The sequence below is a fragment of the Phyllostomus discolor genome, chromosome 14 (genome assembly GCF_004126475.2).
Source record: "Phyllostomus discolor isolate MPI-MPIP mPhyDis1 chromosome 14, mPhyDis1.pri.v3, whole genome shotgun sequence".
NCBI lineage: Eukaryota > Metazoa > Chordata > Mammalia > Chiroptera > Phyllostomidae > Phyllostomus > Phyllostomus discolor.
The window spans coordinates 37,430,397-37,456,269 of record NC_040916.2 but is presented as its reverse complement, the minus strand read 5'-3'; the positions used below and the strand labels follow the sequence as shown (position 1 = coordinate 37,456,269).

At 55.8% G+C, this 25,873-nt stretch overlaps 2 protein-coding genes and 1 long non-coding RNA gene across 5 annotated transcripts in view; 1 reads left to right on the top strand and 2 right to left on the bottom strand.

Annotated features, from left to right (window-relative positions):
• The window catches only part of KCND3 (potassium voltage-gated channel subfamily D member 3), a 185,524-nt gene extending 174,624 nt beyond the window's left edge, over positions 1–10,900 (top strand). Inside the window, exons 4-8 of one of the 2 annotated variants that reach the window (XM_028503278.2) lie at positions 1,940–2,041; positions 2,386–2,475; positions 3,821–3,877; positions 5,004–5,251; positions 5,934–10,900. In XM_028503278.2, the coding sequence (XP_028359079.1) occupies positions 1,940–2,041; positions 2,386–2,475; positions 3,821–3,877; positions 5,004–5,251; positions 5,934–6,135 (699 nt within the window). In that variant the 3' untranslated portion in view covers positions 6,136–10,900. The remainder of the gene's footprint in view (positions 1–1,939; positions 2,042–2,385; positions 2,476–3,820; positions 3,878–5,003; positions 5,252–5,933) is intronic. The other variant, XM_036016001.1, reaches the window with a different exon arrangement.
• LOC118498266 lies at positions 5,384–8,765 on the bottom strand. Its single transcript, XR_004900790.1, has 3 exons — positions 8,678–8,765; positions 6,091–6,995; positions 5,384–5,949 (listed from the first exon to the last, which is right to left on the bottom strand). It is a non-coding gene; the product is annotated as an uncharacterized LOC118498266 (long non-coding RNA).
• A 3,343-nt stretch (positions 10,901–14,243) lies between the features above and the next one.
• Positions 14,244–22,714, bottom strand: DDX20 (DEAD-box helicase 20). Of its 2 annotated transcripts, XM_036015188.1 has the most exons (11): positions 22,107–22,714; positions 21,606–21,700; positions 19,519–19,687; positions 18,847–18,961; positions 18,583–18,725; positions 18,327–18,465; positions 18,171–18,229; positions 17,033–17,115; positions 16,553–16,658; positions 16,331–16,432; positions 14,244–15,737 (listed from the first exon to the last, which is right to left on the bottom strand). In XM_036015188.1, the coding sequence occupies exons 1-11, from the start codon at positions 22,402–22,404 to the stop codon at positions 14,578–14,580; spliced, it is 2,469 nt and encodes an 822-aa protein (XP_035871081.1). In that variant the 5' UTR covers positions 22,405–22,714; the 3' UTR covers positions 14,244–14,577. The 2 variants fall into 2 exon arrangements, with proteins under 2 accessions (XP_035871081.1, XP_035871082.1); XM_036015189.1 differs by lacking the exon at positions 21,606–21,700 and having other exon boundaries at positions 22,107–22,595.
• Between the last annotated feature and the right edge of the window lie 3,159 nt (positions 22,715–25,873).

The following is a 25,873-nucleotide window of genomic DNA, read 5'->3' as shown; positions in this document are numbered from 1 at the left end:
CCACAAAGGAGAACGGGAGAATCTTTCATCTCTAGAAAGTAATGAAGACAGACCCCAAACCCGAGAAAGGTCGGGCTCTAAGCGGAGCGATCAAGTTACATAAGTCCGGAATGAGCTTGGCACAATTGGATTACATACGCACCTCTCCACCCCCAGTCTGCACCCCAAGCAAAGGCAGCCACATCCCCCACGATCAGGCACTGGCTTTGATGTAGGCAGCCAGCTGAGGGGTGGGGGCTGGGGCCGGACCCCCGGGGTGGAGAATTGTCCTGGACTTGAATGACTGTTCCTCTCTCAGAGAGAAGAGAATAATAATAGGGCTTATTTGCCATCCTTTCCTCCTCTCCATCTGCGGGAGTGTTCTTCCTCAGAAACGACAGACAGATCTTCCAAGTTCAAGTCCTGGCCTCTCCCCCCTATTTAGAAGCCAGAGAAGAGAGATGAATTGTCCCTGCAGGGATGCTTTGGGCACAGAGCGACTTCCCAGCAAACAAGAGGGAGACATCGTCCTCTGTGCTTCTGTTGACAGCCTGGGTCTGCGTCCCTGGCTTCCTTTCAGCAGATGCACCGGCCCAGCTGGACAGCTGGAGGGGACACTTTCCCATATTGGAGCCAGGGTGACAAGAAGTGGAAACGGCCACTGATTTCCAAGGACCCCTCTCCTGCTCGGAGGCCTTGCTGAGGCTCCATGTGCACTTTCCCAGAGGCAGGAGGAGGCCGAGCAGCGGACAGAGCGATGGACCCAGGATGCATCTGAGTCCCCGTGGGTGCCTCCGCTCCCGGTGGCAGGGGCCTGGGGCCAGGGCCACGAGCGATCCGGCCTCTGGCCAAGCTGGTCTCACACCAGCAGGAGCCCAACCAGGATCCCTCCCCCTCCTCCCAGAGCCTCTTCCTCCTGGGCCTCACTCTGCAGCTCTGCCACTGACAGGACCCTGGTGGTGAGCCAGTAGGAAGGAGAAGAGCAGCTGGTGTGTGCGCTGCCCAGCCCCTCCCACGGCCTCCGGACCCGACATCAGCTTGCGATGCGACACCAACACCGTCCTCCTGCCGGAGGTCGGCTGCCGGCTTCCTGGGGCAGAGCTGAGAGCTGTTCCCTTGCCCTAGTTAGAGCCAGAGTACTGCGTGGAAGGTGTTCCAGCCTCCCCGTCACACGCACGCTCCCACACTCATCCCCACGGGCGTGCACAACAAGAAAAATGCACATATTGACACATCCGTGTACGAGCCCACTCCCAGAGACAGATGTGCGATTGTAAATTCATTTATTTATTTAAAGACGACTAGACACTGGGGAGACGTCAGCGAACAAAACAAAACCTCCTGTCCTCATGAGTGTACGTTCTGGCGGGGGCGGGGGGAGAGACAGTAACAACCTAAGTGTGTAAACACCAGACCACCTTGGTAACGAGAGCTAAGGCGGAAGCACAGTGGGGGGAAGGACTTGGGAAGGGATGCGGGGCCCGTGTGCACACCTTTTGCTTTGCTCATAGTTAACCGATTCTTGGGCCCCTGCTGCCTGCAGGGAAGGGCACTGGACCCCAGGGGAGGATCGCAGAAGGGCTGTGACATGTGCTCCTTGCCAGAGCTCACAGCTTGGTTAGCGATGAGCAATATATAACAGGGAGCTGAGCCGGCCCACTCAGGAACCGTGGGGAGGAGGGGGTACTCGGATGAGCGCTGCTCCAGCCCAGGACGACACCCGGCTGGGGAGGTGAGTGGGACCCCTGCCAACCCCGATCACGACCAAGCTTCCCCAAGAGGGGACAGTGTCTCGGACCCAGTCCCAGGGCCTGGGAACAGACCTGTGAGGCTGGGGAGAAGCAGCCCCCCACATCCGTAATCACCCAGGAGCCCAGCCTCCCTGGGACAGCCCCTGCTCTGGCCTGGCCAGGCGCGCTGTCCTCGGACCTCACGCTCCGACTGTCTCTGCCCATCACAGAAGGCCCGCCTCGCCAGGATCCGTGTGGCCAAAACAGGCAGCTCCAACGCCTACCTGCACAGCAAGCGCAACGGGCTCCTCAACGAGGCTCTGGAGCTGATGGTAGGTGCCCCGCGGGCCCGGGCCGGGGGGGTAGAAGAGACAATAGGCTGGTTCCCTCTTCTGGAGGCACCAGAACTCCTGCCCCAAAGTCCCATTTTGAACATGTGTCCACACCTTCCCCAGGTTGCAGCCCCTACACACCTCTCCCACAGAACTGTCACCACCGCCCCAGACCACTTCAGACCAAGGACTGGGGGCCCCAAGGAGAGCATGTTGTACGGTGGCCCTAAAGCCTGGTTCAGCCGGACCTTTCCGGTGCCCCCCCACTGTCCGTGGAAGGTGAAGGGGCTGGAGAGAGACCGGGTCCCCAGCCCTGTCCCTGGTCTGTCTCCCCGTCTCCCTAGGGCACCCCGGAGGAGGAGCACGTGGGCAAGACCACCTCCCTCATCGAGAGCCAGCACCACCACCTGCTGCACTGCCTGGAGAAAACCACTGTGAGTCATGCCCCCCGCCCCGCCCCACCGCCCCCTCGCATCCTCATCCTGGGCCAGCATCGGGAGTCGAAGTCTGTCCCCTTCAGATCCAAAAAGTAGAGATGAGGTCTCTGTCAACCCCAAGGAGAAGGGCAGAGTCACCCCGGCAGGGCCAGCTGCGTCCTGCAGCACAGAGGAGACCATTCCCGTGGGCTCCCCACACCCCCCCACCGTCCCCCGCCCACATCTTGGTCACTGGGCTCAGGGCTCTGCCCATCAGGCCCCCAGTTCTGAGGGGCATCGCTCTCCAAAGCTAGGGCTGCATTTATTACACTCGATTGCTACAGGACAGCAGAGATGAGTGTCGGTGTTTGTCCTACCCCTGGGGCTCAGTGGACACAATTTCTGGGCCCCTGCGCTCCCTCCATTCCTCTTGGAACTGGAGACAGTGAGTAAAGGAGGCAGCGCATGCGTATTTCCCTCCCCAAACAGGGGTTTGGTTATTACCGCTTCCTCTTGTCACCTGCCGTTCCAGGGAGTTCAGGTTCCCGAAAGGCTCATTGTCCAAGCAGAGCCGTGGTCTAGGGCTTCCCACTGGGGGTGCGGAACGATCGATGCCCGCGCCTAGGCAACAGACCGGAAGGAAGGGCAGTGGGCCAACCCGGACCCTTGGTCCCACGTGTCAGGAATGGTAGGGAGGGCGGGGACCTCGGGGCAGACAACCAAAGTGGCAGATGAAACCCTTTCCCGCTCTCTCTAGAACCTCCCTCCCCCAGAGCCTGCAGTCCGGGCTCCGCACACTAAGGACGAACCTCCTAATCCTCACGTCCCATATCCCGGCTGCCTCAATGCAGGGGACAGATCTTACGTGACACTGCGGGTGGCGGTTGACCTCCAGTGAGGATTTCCGGAGTGGGGGGGGGGGGGGGGCGCTCTGAAAACCCTAGTCTCCGGACTCACCCAACACACCCTGGCGCCAGGCGCTGCACGCATGCGCAGAATCTCTCTCCGAGACTCAGCGCCTGCCCGAGGGGCCGGCTCGGCCCCGCTGCACGTGCCGGGTGGGGCGGGCGAGGTGATTTGGGTCTGAAGGGCTGGAATGCTGGCCTTGAGGGGGTGGCATGCTGAGTTTGAGGGGGAGAATGTCGGACTGCGGGGATGGGATGTCGTGATGGGGGAGACGGAATGCTGGGTTTCAGGGGAGGAATGTGGGGAGGGGAGGAGCGAATGCTGGGTGCGAGCAGGTCGTGCCGGAGCCGGGGGCGGAATGCTGGGAAGGAGAGACTGAGTGTCGACACTGAGCTTGGGAATGCCGGAATGTACAATCAATGGTGTTTTTATCTTCTGTTGGCATGTTGTCCTGTAGGGGTTGTCCTATCTTGTGGATGATCCCCTGTTGTCTGTACGAACGTCCACCATCAAGGTATAACTTTTTAAAACTTCGATTGCTGTCTTTCTCTCTAATTCTTCTGAGTCTGTGGATTCTCTCCGCTCACCCTGGCCTGGTTGTCTGCATGTGCTGCTGACTGTTCTGGGGCTGCTCCCCCTGCCGCGGTCACTCCCGGCACCAGCTCGGCTGCCAGTGTGTTGTGAACTGCCCGGCTGCCTCTCTGACTTCCTCTGTAATGTCCCCCAGGGCTTGGAGGGGGCGGAGGAGCATGGCACCAGTGCTGGTACCTGTGAATGTCCAGGGCCACCTCCGGGCCACCCCCCAGCCCCATGGGGACGCCTGGTATCGGCCTGGGGCTGGTCTCCGAACTTTCCCCTGCTGCCTCCCTTCAGACTCTCTGCACTCTGGCAGCCGTGGCCGACAGGCAGTGCCACAGGGTTTTAGTCGCCTTGGGCAGACAGCCGTGCTTCCATTTCTCGGGGGTTCAACTCCACCCCATCCTGACGACCTCTAGTCAGCAAGCTGTTAGCATTCCCTTCCCGTGCTTACCCTTGACCTAGGGAACCCTGTGCCTCCAGGCGTCCATATCCAATTATCAGCGAAACAAAAACCAGTAATTAAATCATAACCCCGACAGTCTGACCCCGCTGGCCTCCGAGAGCAAGCTCTCCCAAGCCTGTGAACAGTCCAGCGCCTTGCAGAGCGCCGGTCTCACGCTCACCCAGGACTCCCACGGCTCTCCCTCACTCGGTCCAGAAAAGACAGCCTAGCACACCGACCGCCCGTAGCAGTGACTCCTCACCTGCCACCCCAGGGATCCTGTCCTTGCTTCCAGCTGGGGCAACACCACTAAACCCTTCCAGGTCCCCGGTGTCCCTTCAGCTCACAGCTGCAGACAACGTGCAGGCCCCGCCATGATTTAACAACTCCAGTCCCACCCCACCCCCAGCCTGCCGGCCAGGGCTGCCCACCGAACTCTCTTCCCTTCGTCACCGGAGGCCTGTGGGCCCCCAGCCCTCCCAAACGCCTGTCCGGGCCCCCGGCCTCTGGGAGCCCTTTTCTCCGGGCCCGGAACAGACAGGCGGCCGCCCCGAGCCTGGGGGCCCATGCCCCTCCTCCCTGCGTCCTTTGCTACGTCTCCTCCTTCTGCCTCCCACAGAACCACGAGTTCATAGACGAGCAGATGTTCGAGCAGAACTGCATGGAGAGCTCGATGCAGAACTACCCGTCCACAAGGAGCCCCTCGCTGTCCAGCCACCCGGGCCTCACGACCACCTGCTGCTCCCGGCGCAGCAAGAAGACCACACACCTGCCCAACTCCAACCTGCCGGCCACCCGCCTGCGCAGCATGCAGGAGCTCAGCACGATCCACATCCAGGGCAGCGAGCAGCCCTCCCTCACCACCAGGTGGGTGCCTTCCAGCCGCAGAGCTGACCACTCTCAGGCTTAGACCCCGAGGGTCCTCTGGCCCTCCGTCCCCCTCATCCAGTGCACGGGCCCCACCCCCTCCTCCCAGACCTTCCTCTGGTCCCTACACGTTAACCCAGAGGCCCTTCACACGCTTTGGGGGACAGGATAGCCAGCTTAGGCCCAATGTGTGAGTGGACACCAGAAAAAATAGCTCCCCGCCAAAATCCACAAACGACCTACCCCAGTGCAAAGAACGGACCAAGGAAATAATTTCCCCAACTGTGTTAGACATGGCTCATCCCAGGCTGATTTTGAATCACGGACTTCCCCCTCCTTTCTCTGCTCATATTCAGGCCACTCCCCCCACTCCCCACCTCCAGTGAGTTGCAAGGAATTCAGGGAAAGCACAGGTCGAGTGCCACACGGGACAGGCGAACAGCCCAGTGGAGGGGAGGACGCACACTCTGCGCCCCAAAGCCCGACACCACGCCGCGGCCGCTGTCGGTAGTTCAGGCAGCACAGTGAGGGTGGATGCTTACGGGCGGGTCACCAAAAAGCAGAGGAGGAGGGACACCGAAAGCTCCTTCTAGTGACCATGAGCTAGAAATGTCTGGGGTCAGGGAAACATCGGGGCGCCAGCAAGAGGCACCGCCCACGACTCCCTCCTTTTCTGCCGCAGTCGCTCCAGCCTTAATCTGAAAGCAGACGATGGACTGAGACCCAACTGCAGAGCGTCCCAGATCACCACAGCCATCATCAGCATCCCCACGCCCCCCGCGCTCACCCCCGAGGGAGAAAGCCGGCCGCCCCCCGCCAGCCCGGGCCCCAACACGAACATTCCTTCCATAGCCAGCAACGTGGTCAAGGTCTCCGCCTTGTGAAACCGCTGCGCAGAGGGCCAGAGTGGGTAGTGGGGGTGAGGAAGGCTGGCGGGTCGGTGGGTGGCCACTGGGACCGCTCCGTCCCCTCTCCCCACCCGCAGTGATGAAATTTGTGCCTGGGAGGAGCCGGAGGCAGCAGAGGGGGCCCAAGGTCACTGTGGCGCGCACAGCCCTGGGGGGCCGCCTCCCCTGGGGCCGCAGGAAGGGGGTGGGTGGGGCAGGGGATGGGACCTTGGGGTGGAGGCTGCTGCGTGCCAGCCAGCGCAGGGCCTGGAGGGGGGGCCAGACCCAGTAACTTGTTTCTGGAGACCCCCACGAGGAACATGTGAGACGGAGAGCAGCCCAAGGCCACGGAGTTGTCAGATGCAAAACAGGAAGACAATATAACACTGTGTATTTAAGCACCTTTTCGAGGCTCTTAATGGATAATATTTATTCATGGGAAAAGGTGGAAACAAAAACCCCGACGGATTTTTGTGAGACATGTCTCTCCATGGACCCGGTACCTTTGAACCAAAACAACGCATTTTGTGAGGGTTGACTTTTTCTTTTTCTCCTTTTATAGCAAAAGCTTTTAGGCTAAGAAACCAGTTTTTGCTGAACTCTCTCTCCATTCCCCCGGGGCAGGGGGGCTAGGTCGTCTGTGCCTGGGCCCCCACCACCCGCTGACCTGCACAGAGCCGCCGAGTGACCGCACGGCAGCGTGTCCCCTCGGTCTGCCCCTGCCCCCCGTGTCTGTCCCACTATGCTTCAGCCCCTGGCTGTGTGTCAGCTGTCCTGCCGTCTGTCTCCACACGGACCCGCGACCCTGAGTGCACCGGCGAGGCCTCCTCCACGCGGCCCCCTCGGTGCACAGGCAGCTGCGGAAGAGAAGGGAGCGAGGCCGAGAGGGAGGGAGGGTGCAGGGACCAGGGAGGACCCCGCAGGGAACTCAGTGCGTCCGTCCAGCTCAGACAGGGAATGCCCGGCTTTGTCGCACTGGGGTCTCAGAAAAGGAGCTAGCCCACTCTAGGTGTGGGCCAGTGGGGAGGACCAAGACCCCAGGCTCACCGCTGCCACGGCCCGTGGCTCCCACCACCGAGCCCACCCAGTGCTGTGCGCAGAGCCCCCCAGCACGGTCCTGCGGAGGGCAGGGGCCTGCGCTTCCGCCTCATCGCACGCTGAGCAACGCCGCACGGAGGCCTGGGGGCCCCACGGAGGCCGCTCCAAAGCGTGTGAGCAAGAGATGCTGGACGGGCCGTGCCCCGTCTGGAGGCGTCTCGGCGTCTGAAGTCTTCAGGCCTGATGTCCCCAAGGGCAACCGAAGTGGGGAGAAGCCTGATGACCCCCGTGCGAGTGGGCGAGTGGATATTCTTTCTGGGCACCTGGACAGGGTTTCTGTTCCAGTGGCTTGCACCCTGGTGGGGCCAGAACAGCCTTTCTGGAGTCCTCTCCGTTTTCACCACTGATAGGGGAGCAGGGGGTCCTCGGGGTGAGTGACTAGCCCCTTCCCACGCCCTCTCCCCCCTGCCCTGTAGCACTCTCCCCAGTGGTGGGCAGACCTGTACCTGTGGGCCCGGGGCGCTCTGCCCACTGCCGTCCAGAGGAGGGCGCCAGCCCGGAAGCCGAATGCCCTTTCAGCAGGCTGTCCCATGACCCCAGCTCTGCTGACCCCGAGCGAGAAGCAAGTCCAGAGGTTACGCGGGGGCACCTCACTGGAAGGCTCGCAGGGCACGGAGGAGGGGGTGCCTGCCCCGTGTCTCCTTTGCTGTCCTCACTGAGCTCAAACAGAGCCCTGTCTCCGGGTCTGGCCTCAAGGAGTTCTCCAACACTGGAACGGGGTGGCGCCGGCCCTCCAGGCTTAGGGTGCAAGTGGGTGGAAAAGCTTAACAGCCACGGAGGAACACGCGTGGGCCACACAACCTACACACGCCCGAGAACAAGCAATTACACCCATTTGCTCATGCGCGTCAGGGGAGGCAGAGGACGGGGCTGGGCCCAGGCTAGCGGGCAGGCAAAGGCCCGGAAAAGGGATTTTTCTGGGAAAGAACGGGTAATGGCACCTAGTGAGGAGTGTTCAGGTATCTAAGTTCGCATCCCGGGAACCGAGTGGGGTGAGGGGCAGAGGTGGGCGGGGACATGGCGCTGCCGCACACAGGCCGGCGTCCCAGGGTGATGGCTGACCCATCGCAGATGACACGTCTGTGCACCAGGGGAGCACAGTGGCCCCCCAAAATCAGTGAACAAACTTTAATAATCACGTCCCAGGGAATTTTCCACTTTTTGATCCTAATGAACTCAATGTTTTGTGTTCCTCTGGCTCCATTTCCAAATCCCACATTATGCCAGTTCCTAAAAAGCCCGCTAGACTTTCCCCTTGCACCTCCACCCCCAGCGCGGCCTCAGGCAAAGGCAGGAGACCCAGCTCACCTCTGGTGCAGAAGAAGGTCAGCCCAGGAACGTGGCTCGTGCGCGCACGGAATCCAGCGCAGGGACTGCGCGCGGCACGCGGAGGCACACAAGAGGGTCGCTGGGCCGGGTCGGTGTAGTGTGGCTCCCTCACTGGCCAGTGGCGGAAGAACCCGCTCTCACGGTCTTCTGGGCAATGGCCTTGAACTTGGCCTAGTTTATCAACCACTTCCGGGTAGTAGAAGATTCCCAAAACCACCTGCACCGTTCGATCCCACTCAGCATTAGAGGAGGTTCAAAACAAAACAAAACAAAAACCACAAAAACCAGAACCATTAGGCTACACTCAGATGAATGCAAACTTGGGAACTAGGGAATAAGAGTGTATCCGAGCCAGACGGGGCTGAGGAACCTCTGTAAGAGTTGACAGCACAGAAAGCGGAGACCCAGGGGAATAAAGTGACTTGCTTGAGGTCAGGCAGTCGTGTCCCGACAGAGCTGGGGCGGAACGCACGTCCCTGGGCCATTAGTGCAGCGCTTCTCCCCCGGCCCGTCAGAACCGCCATGCTTCAGAGACGCCCCGTCAAAGAACACCCGCTCCCGCCGGACACGCAGTCCTGGGTGCACGTCCGTCCTGCTCCGATGCAGCCCTCGGAAACCGCCGGGCTGTGCTACCACCCGCCGCCCCGGGAGCCGCCGTCCCCCGCGCAGACCTGGCCCCAAACCGCCGGCTCTTGTCGAGGATAGGTGGGCAAGTGAACGGTCAGCCTTCTCCGTGGAGAGAGGCTCGGACACCATCTCAAAGCATGCCTCCTGTGGTCCCCGTGATCCTCACTACAGACGCTGGTGGCAGCAGGCCGAGACTCTACACCCTTGGTGGACAGAGAGGAAGCAGTCAGGAAGAAGCCCAGTGACTTCTCCAAGTTCACGGGCAGAACTGGGGTCCAGGGCGTAGTAGACAGTGTGTCCTGGGGATTTTCTCCCGCAGCCTCGAGCTACTCTGAGACATGCTTGTTTTGAATACCTGGATGCCACGGGCGCTGACGGAGGGCAAGGCCGCCCTCCGCTCAGAACCGCCCGAGTCAGAGCGCCCCCCAGGAGCAAACTGGACAATTCCGCTCTCTTTTCATAACTCGTGTTGAGCTCGGGACCAGCTGCAGAGAATCCTGTCCGAAAGGCCAGGTGTCCTCCTTGCCAGTTGAACACATTAGTCCACGGCCCCACGCGAGGGTGAGACCAGCAAACGGAAAAGGGAAGTTAAGAAAGAGAATTTGAACAGAAAGTCAAGTTCGAGCTGACCTACATTAACACAAAGTCCACTCGCGGGTGTGCCGAGGACCTGACCTGGTTTTTAACCTGTGACTCCTGCTGTTCGGGATCGCGTCACTTGTCAGAATATAGGCAGGGGAAGCGCACACTGACACAGGGACCTGGATGTTTTCCTTTCTTCTTTTTTAAGCTGCTGAGGTAGTCGTCGCCACTGAGCTAAACTCGGATCTCGAGGTGAATGAATGAATGGATTCCGGTGGTCCAGACGCCCTCGCTTCAATGACCAAGAACCACCAGGCAGAACGATCCCAATGCTGGGATCTTAGGTCACTGAGGCAATATTAGTTTCTCTTCTAAACTAGTTGGCATGGTAACCATGACAAGTGGGAACCGGGAAGACTTTTATTTTCCCTTTCTGATTTCCTTATGAGACCTCATCACTTGCAAAGTTTTAAAACGACCGGATGAAGGAAGAGCATCGTTACGGCCGTGACCCTCGGAACCCAAACAGCATCATCACCGGAGCTGAGAGAAGGTGGTTATCAGCAAAAGAAACAGCTTTCAAGAGGTTCCTTTCAAGTCCTGCTTCCTCTTCGGAGTGTTCTCTGTTTCTCTCTTCAAGTGTGGGGATGGCATCTGTCTCGGCAGGTCACCGAACTGCGCCGGACACTGTCACTCCAGCCAGTGTCGGGCCCTGGCCCAAGTCCTGGGGGGCTCCTTGGACCAACAGACTATTTTACAAACCTGGGAGGTGGGAGGGATGGTCTATTTTTGATAACCAGACATTCCAATGTAATGTTTTCCTTAGAGGTCACTCCCCCCATTCATGTTATCGTGAAAAACATCAAGTGTGTTCTTTTCTATTTTCGTATAATAAACGGGCTTTGCTTACCAACATCACAATGGCAAAGAATACTGTATAAAACTGCAGGAAGATAAACGTGCAAACTTTCTATGAAAAAAAAAAAACCTCTGAGTTTCCTGTCGTCTTCTTTTGCAACTGTAGTGCGTATGTTAAAACGTGTATCATTTACAGTATCGAGTCACGTGCCACCGCTGTACCGGATGTATCCAATCTGGATTAAACTATGTGCCACAAACCCTAAAATGACGATGTTTATTTTCATGCCAGTTCCCCTGCTACACACTAGACATCAGGGTAATTGGAACAAAGGGAGGCTTCCAACCTTGCTAGAAAAAAATCAGAGCACCTGAACACAGCACAGGTTTTTTTAAAGATTTTATTCATTTATTTTTAGAGAGGGAAGGGAGTGAAAAAGAGAGAGAGAGAGAAACATCAATGCGTGGTTGCTGGGGGCCATGGCCTGCAACCCATGCATGTGCCCTGACTGGGACTCGAACCTGAGATACCCGGTTTGCAGCCCGAGCTCAATCCACTAAGCTACGCCAGCCGGAGCAAAAGAGGAGTTTTTAAAGTCACGGAACCTCAGTAGGTGCTTAAGCGTCTAGCCCAACCCCCTCCCCCGCCCTCCCTCCATGTGATCGTTCCTCTGGCCTCCGGAACCGGAACCGTTCTCACCTGCCTGCTCACCTGCCCCGATACTCACCAACAGGAAGGCACCTGGTTGCTTGTCAGCAGCTGTGCGTCAGGGCCCAGCCCTGTGTTACTGAAAGAAAACCCTGCCTTTCTGTGTTGGCCCTGGCTCTGCTAAGAGTGCACGGAGCATGCTGTGCTCCCCCATCTAAGCCCAGCCTCAAACTGCAAAGGAGCGCACACTGAATGGGAGGGCGGGGTGGGGAGCTTGGGAACAGCTAACAGAGGCTCGGGCTCCACCACTTACTGACATGACCCCTAGGCGGGCACTTTTCTCTCGGCTTCCCGTTGCTGCTTCGTCATAAATATGGGGAGCTGGATGAGGGACCTTGAAGATGGGCTGCAACCTTAGTGATTTTGATCCGGGCAGTGAGGGCAACTGGCATTTTCATGTCCCCATCACGTGGTGACAACGGGCATCCTTTTAATTCCCCACCACCACCAGGTCCCAGTCAAAGAAAACTGTAGTGGAAACAGGACACGAGGGCACACGCCTGACGCCCAGAGGCCCAGGAAGTTGGCTGAGTTCGTTTCACTCACGGATGCTCTTACCCTCATCACCCACTAGGTGTCACTACAGGTCCACAGTGCCAACGACCTGGAGAAATATAAGGAAATCAGGTGTTCTTTCCAAAGCCGCACAGCTGCGTTACCTGCAGCACGTCGGGTGCTTGTTCAGAGGCACAAAACAATAAATGCTCTGCCCAGACAAGAGATCTTGTCATGGAGTTCCCAGGTCAGCTGTGACTCCCAAAAGTATTTAGGATTAACAGATTTATTTACATTTAAGGGGAAGAAAAAAAACCTAAAAACTTCAAACTACTCCCTTAATCTCATAGAAGTTGATCCCCAAGTACTAGAATTCCTCTTCGGTATTTTTTGTAGTATTTAGGGGGATGAAGTTTACCTTTAAACCACATGTTTTTGAAAGGTTAGTAAACTGCACTGCAATACTTAAACTACTTTAGAAAACAATGTTTTAACATTACCCCAATCACAGTGCACGTTCTATTTCCAAGCCAGAACTACCCACAGCAGCAGGTCTCCCGGAGACTTCTCGCTGCGGTGAATTCGGTTGGGCTCAGCGGGACCGGGGTGGTGGTGTGCTCACCTGCTGTTCTGGGATTCAGAGACCTGGCCCGTTCCCCACACGTGTCCTGACTTCATGAAAGACTCGGTGTTCATGAAATAATGATCCTTCTCCCAGCCAGAAAGTCTCCTAGTCCAGCTCCCCCACTGTGTCGGTGGGAACTCGGGACCCTGAGGGGCTAAGTGACCGCTACACGAAGGAGAGAGGGCGGCCCCAGGACAAGCACGCTGCCCCCTACACCGCAAAGCATTCTCCCGTGGGTGCCCCTCACACCTCTCTGTGGTCCCTGAGACAGATGACAGGGACACACACCTAGGGTGACAACTGCAAACCAGTCTTCTCTGCAAGCAAACACCCTGCCATTGCCACCCTCACCCCTGCACCCCTCACGGAGGGAGGGCGGGAGGTCACAGCTGACGTTTCCCGGGCAAATGCTCATGGAAAATGAAACACTGTTTTTATTTATGTACATGCTCACCTCCAGCTTATTTTTCTATTAAAAAAAAAAAAAGGAGCAAACACAAAGTATGACAAACCTAAAGAGAGAATCCAATTAATTGCAAGCCTAATGGGTAACCTCCTTTCTAATTGAGAGGCAGTGGCACCCTAATTAGAATCCCCTAGCTAAGACGAACCATGAACTTGCCTGCACTGAGGCGAAGGGTAGAGAGGGCATGGCAATTACACAGCAACGGCAGGACTTTATTTAAATGCATAATTAAAGTCTCCACTTCTTAGTAACACACTGGGCCTAATTGTGGGTTTCGTATTCCATGTTAATTAATCCACTCTAATTTGGCAACACCGATCTAGGTCAGGAGACCCTACCCCTGCCCATCCCGATGGACAGGAACCCAGGTCACAAGTTCAGGGCTGTGTCGGTGAGTGCTGGACCGGAAACGGCGACGGCCTCGATGCTCGCTCCCAGCCCTGAGGGACGGCGATCCCACCGCCTCGACCAGCGTGCACACGGAGAAGAAGAGCTTTCCTCCTCCAAACAGTGCACCCGGGACTCGCTCGTCACAAATGCAGCGCGCAGAACGGTCTGTGAACCACACATGTGATCAGGAAGGGCCGCCTCGGAGAGGAAATGAAAGAGTACCTTCCGACTGCATTTCTCTAAATGGCAAGTACCAGGTACCACCATCTCAGGAGAACGACTGTCCCTGGGGACCCGAGTACTGGAGGTAGAAACCGGGGAGGAATCTCTAGAAGACACAAGATCGGGACACGCGGTGGGGAGTCTGAGGTGAATGAGTCCCAGCTTCTACCGAGCACTTACCGTGACGAGCTGGGACCTTCCTCAGCCCAGCGGCATGCCGGGCGGCTCCTACCCTGGAGGGCCCACGGGCCCCTTGAAACCACACATGGTTCTTGTTTATAGATGAGATATTTTCTGGGATGAATCTATAGCTTTCATCAGGGACATAAAAAGATCCCAAAACTAAGGGAGGTGAAGAGCTGCTCCTTTTCCTCCTTTTCCTGAGAAACACAACAGCCGCCGCCGTGGGAGCTTAGCTGTTTGCTGCGCCGTGGAGACGTGGGCAGCGTTCGTAACCTTAAAGACAAGACGGTCAGGAGATGAACAGCATGTGGACACGTCTGGCCGAGTCTGTGCTTCTACAGGTCACACACACCGTTACTGGAAGCGAAGAGCATCGAACCGAGCGCCTCTAGGACGGCCTGATGCATCATCCGCTCCTCCCACCAAGCCTGGTGGGGGCTTCCTGGCCCCCACGAGGACGCATGCTCCTGTGGGCCCACAGCCTGGGCCTTCTGTAAAGAACCCTGTAGCACAAGCAAACATTTTTCAAACCTCAACACTTTTATTTTTTTCAGCAAGCAGTAAGTAATATAAGTCTTTTCAAACGTCTCTGCGAGGAACAGCCGACAGAAGACGGCACCCCGGCATCTTTGGCTCTTTGTCCCAAAACACGTTTCTCAAGAATCTGACCCATGAAGTCTCTTAAAAATAGGTAATGTACTTAGTAGGTCAAAACAATCTGAAAAATAACATATCTCAGCAAAAAGCCTTAAGACGTTTCAAGTTCCTCCCTGCCACTGTCCTGCAGGTCGAGGAGGATGGCTACCCGGGGTCTCATCAGTGGCACCTCCAGGCGGTCCGAGGCACGGCCCACCGTCACTGGTTGCCACGCATCATTTCTTGCAGATAAACGGCGTTCATGTGGTAGGCCGCCATCCAGCCCGGGTGCCTCTGCGCGCTCCAGTAATAGGACTGGGAGGCGGCGGCGTAGTAGTCGTGCCACGCCCGGTAGTAGGCCTTCCAGTACTCCTCGTAGTCCTGGCAGGCGGCTGCGGGGAAGCCCGCGCGGCCCGCCCCCTGGCGGCCACCCCACTCCTCTTCCGGGGGTTCCGCCTGCGGCCGATGGGAAGGCCGCCTCGTTCGGCTTCTCCGGCCCTGCTTAGCTCTCTGGGCGGCCCCCTCGGCGTGCCTCGTCCTCACCGGGACTTCAGGCGACCCCTGACGCCCCCCTGGATTAGGGGCGTCATTTCCACTCGGGGGCCGCTCCGAGGAGACGCGCTCGTCCGCAGGGGTGGGCGCCGAGCCCTCCAGCTGGGCATCGGACGAGCCTCCCGCGCACGCCCTGTTCCCCGAGCTCCGGGAAGACGTCCGTGAGCTGGAGGAATCGCTGTCGCTCTCCGAGTCTCCGGACTGGCTGCTGCTCGCCAGTGCCTGCACCCTGTCGTCAGGAACCCGGCTCCTCACAAAGCCGTTCCGGGGGTTCGCAGGCTGATCCCCGGGACCCGTGTAGTGCCTGATGATCTCCACGGGCTTCTCCAGCCCCTCCTTAATGTAGTGCTCGTAGTCCTCCACCAGCTCCGCGAACGTCAGCATGCGCGGCGGGCGCGTTTTAAAGGCCGACAGACAAGGAATCTGGGGGAGCGACACCGCCGGGTCCTCCTTGGCCTGGTGCTGGCCACCGCTGCGGCTCTCAGCAGGAGCCCCAGCGGAACCCTCCCTCTGCTCCTCCGAGTGGACGGCGCGGGCCGGGGGTGAGGCCGCCTTCTCTAGAAGTCCGCCCTCCGAGCAGCTTCTCGCAGGGAGCCTTGGTGCGGCGGCGGGTTTTGATCTGACCGACAGCGCAGAGACGGAGGTGTTTCTGCCAGAAGCCGCGTGGCTACCACGAGCTTTCTGGGTCTGGGGGGTCCTCTCTGTCCTCTGACTCTGCTTTGCGAGGGTCTGGCTGGGTGCGCTCGAGAAGCCGTGTGTGTGCACGGCCGCCGTCACCTCCACGTCCCAATCCAGACCCTCTTCCATCAGGCCCGGGGGGACGGGGTCTGCAGAACAGAACAGAGAGAGACTGGCATTCTCAAGCTGCTCTAGGCCTGCGTTTTCCGAATGGTTTCAGAACACAAGTATTTTGTAAATCAGGACATAGGCTTAGAGCAATTAACGAAATCAGTAAAAAAAAATCACAGAATGAGTTATTACAAGCTATTAAGATCCAAACTCCCAGACCTGTGCCCAATCCAGCCTTGTATGAAATCGCTGAAGGAGCGTCCTGGGCAGTGTGGCTCAGTGGGCTGGGCGTCATCCCACAAGCGAAAGGTCACCGGTTCAATTCCCAGTCAGGGCACAGGCAGGGTTGCAGGTTCGGCCCCGCTGTGGGGGCACACCTGGGGGGGTGGCCAAGCTCTCACATCGTCGATGTTTCTCTCCCTCCTTCTCCCTCCCTTCCCTTCTCTCTAAAAATAGGTCAATAAAATCTTTAAAAAAACATTACTGAAGGAGTTACGTATAAACTGGTAAAATATGTACCGGGGTGTCTGGTAAACCCGAGACACCCTGACTGCTCTGTGGTCGCTGTTATTTTTACTCGGCCCGTCATCACCATCATTAACCCAAAGCAAAGCGAAACAGGCGAACATACCTGGTAACGGCAGAAGGTTGATATTGCACTTCTGGGCAATTTTCATCAGCGTATTTTCCTCTTCTCCCCGGCAGCAGTAGGTCACTGCCAGGCCCAAGGTCCCTGACGCACAGAGAGAATGCTCAGTAGCAAATCACCTTCCCATGAATGACACCCCCAGTCCACCTGGGTCACGTCACAAATTCCTCCCCCTAAACAAAGCAGTTAAACGTTTCTCTTTACCGAAACGGCCGGCTCTGCCGATCCGGTGCATGTAGGTCTCCCAGTCCAACGGCACATCCAGATTGACGACCAGGTTCACCTTCTCGGCGTCAATGCCGCGGGAAGTCTGGAGTTGAGAAAGAGCAACGTCCGACTGCGTGACTGCAGCGTGGCCCCAACGCACGCTACCTCATTCCACCAGCGTTCGCTACCTTGCGCTAGTGCAGCCGGGAGCCAGGGTAAAGACGGGGCGGCGTTTAGGAGGAAAGAGAATATTTAGGAGCAAAGGAGAAGGAGATTCATCTCCGTGACTATTTTCAAAAACGAAGGTGAAGACATTAAAGACACTTTAAGGAGTGTACTCCCCAGCACTGGAAAGACCGCCATCTGCGGGTGTCCCCGTCAGGTGCACCCACATAAAACCGCAGGTGACGCCTGAGCACCGGCTAACAGAGCGCGCGCCGAGAGGGAGCGGCCCCCCAGCCTGAAGAGGGAACGTACCAGGTCCGTGGAGATGAGGACTCTGCAGTGAAACTGCTTCAGCTTGGCCATGGCGTCCAGGCGCTGGTTCTGATCCATGTTGCCTGGAGACCCAGGGGAACACGTGTCAAACCCACAAAAAGCAGGACCCAGGACCCCCATCTTCCCAGCCCAACGATGTGCAGACCGAAGGGAATGCAGTCCTCCTACGCAGATCTACGTTAAGACTAACTGTCAGAACCTTCTAAAACATGGTTAGGCAATCCACTGGAAATTCAAAACCAATTTTAAATTGTGGCTAAGTTATGCCTACAGATACATTTGCAAAACTTACATAGGAAGTATAACAATTGAAAATGCTTTAATCAGCTGTTGAGAAATTTGGCATTGAAGTCTGGTCTATAGTCAAAGTACTGGTCCCTCACAAACAGTCTCCAGTGCCCACGACACACCAACCAGGCTAACACGCGGGCCCACTGAACAGCAGGCTAACAGGTTGAAGGCAAAGCTGTGGTGTCAATCAAGACCCTAAAAAGGGTCTCACTGATCAAAAGTTCCTTGAAAGAGCCCCGGCTGGTGTGGCTCAGTGGACTGAGCGCCGGCCTGTGAACCAAAGGGTTGCCGGTTTGATCCCAGGCAGACCACACGCCTGGGCTGCGGGCCAGGTCCCCAGCAGGGGGTGCACAGGAGGCAACCACACACTGTTGTCTCTCTCCCTCTCTTTCCCCTCCCTTCTCCTCTCTCTAAGGATAGATAAATAAAATCTTGAAAAAAAAATTCCTTGAAAGTTTTTATTCCTACTAGGCCAGCAGTAATAATTTCACTGTGTCAAAATGAGTCCCTTTTACCTTCCACAAGACCATAAAACAGTCAGTGTAGGTAGCAATTCTTAACATTTTAACAACAATAACAAAAACAAACTGTGGACGTAACTCCAGTTTTCTAGTTTTTTTTTTAACATACTAAATTCCTGCTTAATAAAACAAAGACACTAATACATCAAATCCCAGTGAAAAATGACCCTGAAGCTCTCTTTACTCCGAGGACTCAGCACAGCCTCAGCCCCACCAGACACCTCCCGGAACGGCAGTCCTTCCTCATGGCCCGAGGGAGGCTCCGGGGCAGGGCTCGAACCGGGATCCAGGGAAGGCGAACTCACCCGAAATGCACTCTGCCGGAAAGCCTTTAGAAGAGAGGATGTCGGCCAAATGCTTCGCTCTGCAAAAAACAGCCGAGGGTGATGATTTCACAGACGCTGCCCCGCACCTACCCTTTTATTCCACACGACCCCAGATGACCTTTGAAGGCACGTTACCTGCTGTGCAAATTAGAGAAGACCAGGGCTTGATTAAACGGAATCCTGCTGAACAGCTCCTGCAGGTGCTGAGCCTTCTCCTCAAAAATCTTATGGGCCAAAGGGTAGGAGCTGACAACCGCGTAGTACTGCTTCAAACCTGCGGAGGGAGAGGGGTCTCCTGTCAGACAGACGCATCTGCCACCTCCCAGCGGCCTGCACGAAAGCTCCCAAGCAGCACGAGCCGGTAACGTGAGCACCCAGTATCTGCACGCACCTAGGAGACTTGGGTCGCTGGAGTTCAGTCTCACGAAAGTGGGGTCTCTCATGTACCTTGCCAAAGCATTAGCCAAAAACTCCGGGTAAGTAGCCGACACGGCCACCATCTGCTTACTGGCGGGCAAGGAAGAGTAAATCCAACTGCAAAACAGAAGACGGACGACGCCATGGAAGCTGTTCTGACAGCCGGCGCCGCCTGGAAAAGCCAGAGGCAGACGGCTGTGGGCACCGCGGTAACAGTCGAGTCAGGTCTTGTTCCTACTTTATTTGCTCCTGGAAGCTGCCTTCTTCTAAAAGCTTATCTGCTTCATCCAGAATGAAGAGGCGGATACTGCCTGGGTTCAAGTAGTCAAGTTCCAGCAGTTGTTTAATTCTGCCTAAATTTCAAGAAAAAAAGTTGAAATGTTTATGATGCACCAAATTCGTGCAAGTCTCAGCCAATGTCGTTCTACTTAAAGGTCGTAGAGCTGACTTTCCTGACCCAGCCCGCATTCACGCACACACCAAACCACGAACTAGAAGCCCTGAGTCCCGAGCTTGCCTAAGTCCCTTATTTTCCCCTCACATTTCGTCACCAGTGAGTGTGGAAGACACACAACTCCCACCAGGAGACTTGAACAGCCAAGGCACTGCGTGCTGGTGCCCAATCCTGGGCGACTCGTGCCTGACGGACTACAGCACAGCATAACCCCCAACCCACGGGCTTCCCGCACGCCTCCTCGCCGCCCTGCGCTCTGCAGCCTGACCCAGACGTGCTCTCAAATGGCGAGTTTGTAATTGTTAGCACCCCAGTTGCATGGTCTGCCTCTCAAGGGTCTAAGGCTCTCCATTCACAAGCCTCAAGATACATATCTCATCAGAGACCAATGTTATTGTTGGGTTAAAAGTGTTCAGTTCCCAAAAGCTCCGTTAGGAACAGGCACTGATGTCTTACCGGGAGATCCGACGGCGATATGACACTTTTTAAGTCTGGTTTTGTCCTGAGACAGTGGAGTCCCGCCGATGAAGACGTGGCACTCCAAGCCCTCCATCTTTATGCCGATGGCGGTGATCACAGAATGTATCTGCACCGCGATTTCTCTCGTAGGAGCCAAGATCAAAATCTAAGAAAATGCAAAATACACCAACGTGTTGGCAAAACGCGTCCATGTGAGTGGCACATCGCATCATGAACTACTTTTCCCTTCAGCCATCCCTTTGTTCATTTGACAAACATTAAACGCGCACCCACTGTGTGCCACGCAGCACCCAGTCCCCACACAGAATGCTCGCCTCGCTCTAAAGGCACTTTCCTTCGGGGACAATGAGAAGACATACAATAAACACACACATTAAAAGTGCTCCGAAGAAATATAAAACAGGGAAGAGAGGAGGAAGCAACAGAAGGAGTCATTTTAAACGGGCGATCGCGGAAGGCCCCTCTAACGTTTGAGCAGACGCCCAGATGCACATCCCGGAGCACAGCTGGCCGTGTGACCCTCGGGGAAGTTATTTTCAGGAAGAGGCAACAGCAAACACAGAGACCTGAGAATAATAGTGCGCTTGGTGTGTCTGATCAGAGAGCCGGCAGGGAGGCCCATGCAGCTGGACGGAAGCACAGGGAAAAAGGTCGGTGGCCCAGCTGCGGGGGCAGGTGGTGGAAGGCCCTGTGACTCACAGTGAGAGCACTGCAATAAAACTGCATGGTCTCAATTATGAAAAAAAAAAAAAAAACAAAAACAAAAAACACCCTGGCTAGTGTGGCTCAGTGGGTTGAGCACCAGCCTATGAACCAAAGGGTCACAGGTTCAATTCCTAGTCCAGCACATGCCTGGGTTGCAGGCCAGGTCCCCACTGGGGGATATGCAAGAGGCAACCACACACTGATGTTTCCCTCCCTCTCTTTCTCCCTCCCCTCTGTCTAAAATTAGACAAATAAAAATCTTAAAAAAAGAAAAAGAAAAGAAAAAACCACTTAACAAATAAAAGACTAGGAGAAATTATGCCAAAACTGTTAACAGTGCTTTCTCTCTGGGTAGGTGAGATTATACTTTGTTTTCTGGTCCTTCTTAATTTTTCTGAATTTTCTCAATTTTTAAAAATGAATTATGTGTTCCTTGGGTAACACAAAGATCTTAAATTTTTAGAAAATACAAACTGTATTTATGGGACCTATTCAGGGTTTTGACAGTTGCCCAGCTGCCAAATTATCAGAAGCCAACATCTGAATACATCCCAATTCACAAGCAGAACAGCCCAGGTCCTTGGGACGTAAAAGGATTTCCTTGCGTTGGCATCACCCAGGATTTGGCGGGCATAAGGTAGGGCTCAAAAAGCTTCACAGACCCTGAGTGCGGGTTTTGGGATTAAAAACCACTGTTGCAGAACCGTCATTCGAGAGATACATGACGGACAGCATGGTATATGGTCGGTCCTAACCACTAAACCTTGAGGTAAGACTTCAAGGAGCATATCTGAGTCATCTTTGCATTCCCAAACCCTGGCAAACTGTTCATACTGTGGGCTCCACAAACCTTCACTGAAAGAAAGGTCCCCAAAGCCAAGTCTCCTGTTACCTGGGGTAAGGCCACCTGAGGCCTGCTCCAAGGAACCTAGAAGATGGGAGACCAATGATCCATTCAGGGAACGCTAAGAACCACCTGCAGGGACCGAGAACAGCCAGGGCACCAGGCTGCCCTGAATCGGGGCAAATGCTCAATCTCACCACCATGTGATCAGCAAGTAAAACAGAATCTCAATCTGTATTCTCAAGTAATGACCACAGTGACACACATAACATTCCATTTAAGATGCAGTAATAATAGAAAACTCCAAGCTTCTAACACGAGTAATGCATACTCGATCACCAACCATGCCACCACTCAATGGGCTAATGTCTGTCTTCTACACTTTGCACATGGCTTAACAGAATCATTCATCAAATCTGCATCTATCTGAGGAACTACCAGTATTTCATTCTACTTGTGATAAAATCCACCCTAACTCACCCTCCTCTGGGTCTTCCCTCTGAGCTAAACTCACCTGGGTGCTTAAGTTTTCAAGAACAAGAGAGTCCAAAGCAATGGTGGAGAATACACACGTTTTCCCCGTGCCAGACTTGGCTTGAACAATTAAATCTGAAAAAAGAAAAAAAAAAGTTATCACTAGACAGTACTGACTGAAGATGCTTAGGTACCAAACATGAATCACAGTCCTATTAGGGTCTCCAGAAATCACCTAGTTGGCACCTCCATTTTTAGTTAACAAAACGCATGGCCATACCCAAAAACGTGCCTCGTCCCTGAACCTCTGCCGTTTATCTTCTCAAACTTAGAACCACCTGTCCACGTGGAAAGAGCCTTGACTATGTTTAAACTCAATACTGCGGCTCTGTTTTACAAAAGAGGGAGCTGGGGCTCGAACGCGTGCAAGGCCGAGCCCCCGGCCCACAGCCCTGCACAGGCGGCCCACCCGGGACTTCCCAAGACCACGCCGCCGCCATCCGTCGGCCCCCCTCGGCCTCTCCGGGGTCCCCGCCCTCACCGAGCCCGCAGCGCCCCAGCGGGATGGCCTTGAGCTGCACCGGGGAGGGCCGCTCAAAGCCGGCCGCCCGCAGACCCTCCAGCACCGGCCGCGACAGCAGCAGCGACTCGAAGTCCGCGGGCTCCGCCAGCAGCACGTCCCCCGTGCGGGTCCGCGGGCCACTGATGTCGTGGGCCATCCGTAGGCTCCGCACCGGCCCGGGGGTGGGCTCCGAGACGGGTGCGGCCACATGCTCCGCGGGCACAGCGGTCTCCTCGGTCGCTAAGGCTGCTGCTGCGGCTTCAAACGCCGCCGCCATCGTAACCGCACCGCGAGATCTCGCGGTACTTGAGGAGGGTCGGGAGCCTGAGAGCGACAAGGAAAAAAAAAAAACTTTATTAGCACTCGTCCCGCGACGACACTGACACGCTCGGCCTGGAAGAGGTGGGGAGGGACGGGAGCCGGAGGCTTACACCCGGAAACAACTACGACAACCAAAAAAGTGTGGCCTGAGGAGGGCGGAGGCGGGAGAGGAAAGGGGAGGATACCGCTGTGTCGCCGCCTGCGGCCTGCAGGGGGCGCCGCGCGGTCACGGTGGAGCCGCCGCTCCGCCTCCCGGCCCTCTGTGGGCGGGACCACCCAGCCCTGCGCCTGCGTCACCACCCTCACAATGCTGTCACTGTGACGCGCGTCATACGTCACGCTTCGGGCCTGCCTGCCCTGGCTCCGCGGTCACCACCCCCTACTCTTCATTCTCCTGTCCCCTCTCGCCGCCGCCTCTGTGCCACCGGCGCAGGGCCCGCGGTAGAGCAAGACCACGTGCTCTGATGTCTGTTCCCCGGACCGATTCATTCATCTCTGCGTCCCGGCCGCTAGTCCCCGCACGCAGTGAGCTCTAGAGTCATTGCAGCCAGGAAATGGACCGTGCCCTCTCAAGTCGTATCTCCGCCTCTAACTCTAGGCTTGGACATCCATCCACCTTTTCAACATCTCCACATACACGCCTCATAGGCATCTCAAATGTGTGCTGCTTCTATCCCTCCCCCCCCCCCCCCTCCCCCCCCCCCCCCCGCAAGGGTGGTAACGTAGTTTTTAACTGCCTTCCCTAGCTTGAGATCTCCGCTCAAATAGCAGATTCTCAGAGACTTTCCTGAACACCTCAGATTAGCTCTCCATCCTGTCGGCTCCCCGTCCTTCCCCATCACTCTCTACTCTCTTGTCTGTTTTTCTGTACGGTACTTGTCACTGTCTGAAAGTCTATGTGTTTCCTGTGCCTTCCCCGCTCTGTGAAGACAGAGACCTAGTCTGTGCTGTTGTCTGCTGCATCTCCAATGAAAAAGAAACAATCTGACACATAGTAAATGCTCAGTATTTATTGCATAAATTATTTCCTTGACAAAGTTGAAGTCATAATTCCATTTCTGCAACCTAATCTTATTCACAACTTCCAACTTAAAGAAATTCTACATCCAACCTCAGTGTGTTTCTTTGTATATTATAATCCTGGTCGTCATGTTTTAACTGGGTGCACATGCACACACACTCAACAGTAGTGACCCAGATTCCAAACCACGGAGGAGGCTTTGGTGCGGTAATCTCAGTGAAAGGGGCTCCTGGAGGCGCATCTTGCTTAGAATTAGAAAACAATGAGAAAATTTTAACCGTCCATAGGAGAGAAGGGGGACCCCTGGGAGTGGGCAGAAGAGGTGCCAGGCTTCCTCTTAGCACCCCACCTCTCTTCTCCACCCAACCCCCAAATCCCAAGGCTGGGAATTACTCTTGGCTTCAGCTCTCCTGTCTCTCTCCCTTTCTAACAATTCGCTGAGCACAGGTCACCGTGTCTCCAAACATTTCGTCTGTTCCTCTTCTCCAGTCTCCAAAGCACCTGTCCCATTTTAGGTCCCCGCATCCTAACTACTGCCTCAGCCTCTTGAATGGTCTCCCTGCCAAGTTTCTTCTCATTCCCCGCCACCCACCCCACAGGTGCGCGCAGGTGCTGGAAGGATTTTTTTAAATATTTTATTTATTTTTAGAGAGAGGGGAAGGGAGGAGAAAGAGAGGGAAATGTCAACATGTGGTTGTCTCTCGTGCGCCCCCTACTGGGACCTGGCCTGCAACCCAAGCATGTGCCCTGATTGGGAATTGAACTGGCAACTCCCTGGTTTGCAGGCCCGTGCTCAATCCACTGAGACACACCAGCCAGGGCTGGAAGGATTTTTCTTAAGTGGATATCTTAGGCTGTTTGGGTCCAGCCTCAGATCCTGATCCTTGGACAACGTTTTTTGCTTCGCTCCCCGGGATCCCCTTTCACACTGCAGATCATTCCAGTCTGGCCCTGACTGTGTTCTTGTTCCTTGTCCCCATGTCTGTCCCTCACACTAAGCAAACTATGAGCTTCTCAGAGAAGGGAATTTTTGTCAAGGCAGCGCCAGGCCCTTCATGGACCTAATAAACATTGATGGAGTGGCTGACACTTTCTTTGCTTAAAAATCCCTCCTGCGCCCTGGCTGGTGTGGCTCAGTGGATTGATCACCAGCCTACAAATCAAAAGGTTGCCAGTTCGATTCCCAGTCAGGGCACATGCCTGGGTTGCGGGCCAGATCCCCAGTTGGGGGCGCTCGAGAGGCAACTGATTGATATACCTCTCGAACATCAATGTTTCTCTCTCTCTTTCCCTCCTCTCCCTTCTCTCTAAAAATAAATATTTTTGAAAAGTAGATAAACTTGTTACATCAAGTTTATCAAGTAATAACACCTGGGCAGAACTTATCACATCATACCCCTGCTTAATCCTAAGTGGCTAGGACCCAAGGTGGAGACAGGTGTATTTCCAGGGGCCCCAAGGCCTAGGGGTACCTTTCCACACAGGCATTCAGGCACCTGTGCTCTGGGCAGCCACTCTCCAGCGGTGACTTGCCTGGCTGGCTTTCAGCACAGAGCCCCAGGCCATCCTCCCTCTCTCCAGACCAGACGCCCCCCCCCCACATCCAAGGCCCACATTGATTAATTGCCCCCATTTAATATCACAGCCTCAGTCTTTAGGGAGGAAGGCATCCCGTTCACTCTCCTCCTGGTGAGAACGGGGCCCAATTCATTCCTGTCCGGGCAGCATAATAAATAGCCTACCCCTGTTGGCAGGGATTTTATTAGAGACTGATGGGACATGTAACAATAACTGGGGGTCTGTGATTTATTAGGTAGGGAGGCTCGTGGCGTCTCTGAAGGCCGGGACTGTGGAATTTAATTGATAAAGCGGCTGTCAGCCGCAGTGAGGTGCGCTCAATAGGGTATGCGTTTGAGGGATTCTCTTTGGAGCTGTCGGGAGGGTTTCTACTAATCACATTCGATGCCTGAGGGTGACAGTGTCTGCTGGCTATCTGGGGGAGACAGGGCTGGGGGGGACTCCAAAGGGGGCCCAGGGCGGGGTGCACCTGCCAGTGGCCCAGCCCGATGGGAGAACGTGACACAGATGAACACAAGGCAAAAGGGTTTCACCTTCAGGATTCCCGTGACCCTCAGGAGGTGTTTGTCACTCTTCCGTGAGCTGCCCAAGAAAACAGGCGCTGACCACCCACTTCCTGGGAAAGGAGGGACTTGCAAGGGTTAAATGGCCAAAAGAGAGATTTGTTCTGGAATTCTAAACTCCCTAAACCCGGAGGTTTCTGCACCAGAGAGCCCCCCTGCCTTGCCCTCCAGCCCCCAGCACTTAAACACACAACACACCCTCCCACACCAATCCGCCTCCTTCCGCCCACGCACGCCCACCGATCACCCACACCCACATTGCC

Excerpts from the sequence above, each read along its gene's own strand:
- DDX20 (XM_036015188.1), bottom strand. The coding sequence starts at position 22,404 with ATGGCGGCGGCGTTTGAAGCCGCAGCAGCAGCCTTAGCGACCGAGGAG. Across the intron at positions 18,962-19,518 it reads TATCGCCGTCGGATCTCCCG|GCAGAATTAAACAACTGCTG; the intron begins GTAAGACATCAG and ends CTTGAAATTTAG. Across the intron at positions 18,230-18,326 it reads TTCTCTAATTTGCACAGCAG|AGCGAAGCATTTGGCCGACA; the intron begins GTAACGTGCCTT and ends TGTTTTTTGCAG.